At 37.3% G+C, this 3,329-nt stretch overlaps 1 protein-coding gene across 1 annotated transcript; it reads right to left on the reverse strand.

Annotated features, from left to right (window-relative positions):
• Positions 1–759: 759 nt before the first annotated feature.
• On the reverse strand, positions 760–2,125 carry LOC307059966 (GPI mannosyltransferase 3-like; the record flags this gene model as incomplete). The annotated part of the gene is given in 2 exon segments (XM_079714236.1): positions 760–2,005; positions 2,007–2,125. Coding segments are annotated over 2 exon segments (1,365 nt in total).
• Positions 2,126–3,329: the final 1,204 nt, after the last annotated feature.

The raw sequence follows: 3,329 nt of genomic DNA on the forward strand, positions 1-3,329 counted from the left end.
TTCAGGACGTTTTAACAAGAAGGACATCTTAAATGATACGAGTAGAAGAAAGGTGACAAGGTGACAATGAGCATAAGTACACATTTTCAGTGTCATGAGAGTGTTCTTTTTCTAAGAGTAAATACAATAAAATACTGATAGGAAATCTAAACCTAGTCATAGTCCTGATTATCTGAATTTCAATTAATATTATGGTCTCTTGTGTGTGTGTATATATATATATATATATATATATATATATATTTATTTATTTATTTATTTATTTTTATTATTATTATTTTTTTGTGGTACGTGGGCCTCTCACTGTTGCGGCCTCTCCCGTTGCAGAGCACAGGCTCCGGACGCGCAGGATCAGCGGCCGTGGCTCACGGGCCCAGCCGCTCCGCGGCATGTGGGATCTTTCCGGACCAGGGCACGAACCCGCGTCCCCTGCATCGGCAGGCAGACTCTCAACCACTGCACCACCAGGGAAGCCCTCTTGTATATATATATATATATATATTTTTTTTTTTTTTAGGAAAACCAAAGGTCTTTATTTAAAATCTGGCATTGCATTATTAATATATGATTTTATATTTTGTGATATTTTTCATATATTTCCTCAGTAGTGATATTTGGTAAAGCAGTTCATAGTGGTTTTCTGCTAGTTCCACGAATTTTACCCAGTATTTACTAGCATATTTAAGCAGCATCTGGATATTTCTGCTCAGCAATGTCTATTTCTCTGAGAAAGATCTAAACAAAGTCAGAATTTCATGTTCATGTTTGGTTGAGTTTCCCTTTTAACTTCCGTTCATAGACGTATATGTGACTTCCAGTTCGACGCTCCGGAAAGTGAGTGTGGAAGAAAACAGCAGTTCTCTCATACTTGTTTGAAATTAGGAAAGGATTTATTTCCTCCTCCAAGATGCTGAAGATGATCAAGTGAGTAGGCAGTGTTGAATCATTTTGAAACTCTCTGTACAACCACTTTAAGGGATTTAGATAAAATATATCTGCTTCAACAAGATAATCACCTTTTCCAGTCAGGTCTGGGGGACATTGGAGAAATCTCACTGGAAGTGGGTGATGGACATGGCTATAATAAGGAGTAGAGTGACAAGGCATCATCATAAGTACTGAAGCTGAAGATGTATTTGTATTGTTGTAACAGAGTTCTTGAATATTAGTCATGACATCAAGAGTACCTCGTTGATGAACTAAACCAGTATAGAGGGCAAAGAACATATTTGATAAAAACAGGAAACTTAGAGCTGGTTTCTTCCACAATTTCAGGTTGTTTAGGGAGTATCCACAGAACACCATACAAAATGGTAAAACTGGATAGATAAACCTGAATTCTTTGTGGCTCAACATGCTATAAACTAGCAGTGTCCACAGCACAGTCACCAAAAATATCCTATACCTCTTTGGGGCTAGAAGGCAGCCATGAATAAAGAAGGGTAAGTGAGTACCCAGGACAGCTGGAAATCCTTGACTGAAGTACCAGTGCCATGGATGAGAACCATAAAATGATCCCACATTCTGCATCACGTTAAATTTCAAAAAATTATATTGAACCAGAGTCCATTGACCAAAAAAAATACGATCAATTATCAGAGAGAAACTCAAAGTGACAAATCCTACAGGTAAAAACTGATGTAGAATAAGATCAAGCTTTCTCTGTTCTTGCCAGAAATGTCTGAACAGCAAAGGTATCCACAGAATAACAGCTGTGGGACGAATTATAAAGGCAAGTGCCACCAGGGATGAGTACTTGACACTGTTCATAAACTTTGAACCTTCCAAAGGATAGTAGAAAAGAGCAATTACAGTGAGAACAGTTTCCATTGTGTTTGTAAGAGTTCTGGTACAGCAATACCACGTGAACCAAGAGCATAACTGGCAAAAAAACACCCATCTTGCCACTTGCTGATTTTCTAGTTGCTTCATTAATGAGTAAAGCCTCAAGTCTGCTATAGCGGACAGAAGTGCTTGGGCAAGTCTAGGAATCCAAATCTCCGCCGCGCCCAGTGCTCTTCTGCTGGCTGAGGTACAAGGTGGACTTTCTCGTTCTCAGCTTCATCTTCTCGTGGGAGCGGTTCTGGAGACCACGGAAAAAGAGGCTGCCGCCGTCTCGCTCCATCCTGCATCTGCTTCGAGGTCTGCTGGGGACAGCCCTCTTGCATATATTTTGAAGTAAGCTTTATCGACTACCACTCTGCATTAAATAAATTGCTGATTTGAGTTCTAACTCTCACAATATAAGGAGGATTTAAAGGGTAGAAAAACAATCACTTCTTCTTCTGTCAAAATCAAGCATGCAGAGTCTCTCATGATAATTTGGTGAGAACAAATTATATCGGAGTCAATCACTATGAAGAACAGTTGCCCACTATCAAGCCCTTTTAATTCCTTGCTACTCACAGTCCACGAACCAGCAGCATCAAATATGTTAGAAATGTGAAATCCCAGGTCCTACTCCAGAGCTAATGAATCATAATCTGCATTTTAAAAGGATCTCTGAGTGGTTTATATACACAGTAATATTTGAGAATCACTGCTTTAAATTTGGAGAAGGCATGGGAGAGGAGCGAGTGGAAATGATTGTGTTTACATTTGTAGCTTCTTACCTAACTAGACATGTAATAGGTAAACAATAGTATATTCTATTTGTCGACACTTTGTGAAGACTTTTAAATTCATTGTCAAGTTTAAATGTCACAGCAAACTTTTATGATGGGAATTGTCATTGACATTTTACAATGAGAAAACTGTGATTTACAGAAGTAGATAAGGCAAGTTCACATAGATAGTACCTGGTAGGAGGGAGGCAGTCTGACTCAAGAACTTATGCACTTGATCATTATATTTTATGACTTAGCATATGGCTATATGCAGATTTCAACTTATATCAAAACATGATACCAATTTTTGAATGGAGAATGTATAAATTACACAAAGGCTGCAATGGAAAAAAAAGTTATGTCCCAGATAAAAATATTCTTGTCATGCATGGGTCTTAAATAACTTAGGCTTTCAAATGCCTCCATATCTGCCAATTTGTGTTTTTTAGGATGATAAAATACATAATCAGAAAATTTGTATGGGTACAAGTACCATCTAAGTACTCATAAACCAATAAGTTAAACTGGTACTTAACCTTCTACTCATAAAAATATAGAGTAAGATATTAAGAATGAACTCTAAAACTAACAGTGTTCTGATGATCATATACATTAGAAAGTTCTTATTTGTATCTGTCTGGAAAGATACATGTCTATATTTTCCTTTACTCTGGAAAGGAAATTATAGAATCAGACAGATACAAATATGTATTGTTTTTTAAA

This window comes from Hyperoodon ampullatus, assembly GCF_949752795.1.
Source record: "Hyperoodon ampullatus genome assembly, chromosome: 11".
Lineage (NCBI taxonomy): Eukaryota > Metazoa > Chordata > Mammalia > Artiodactyla > Ziphiidae > Hyperoodon > Hyperoodon ampullatus.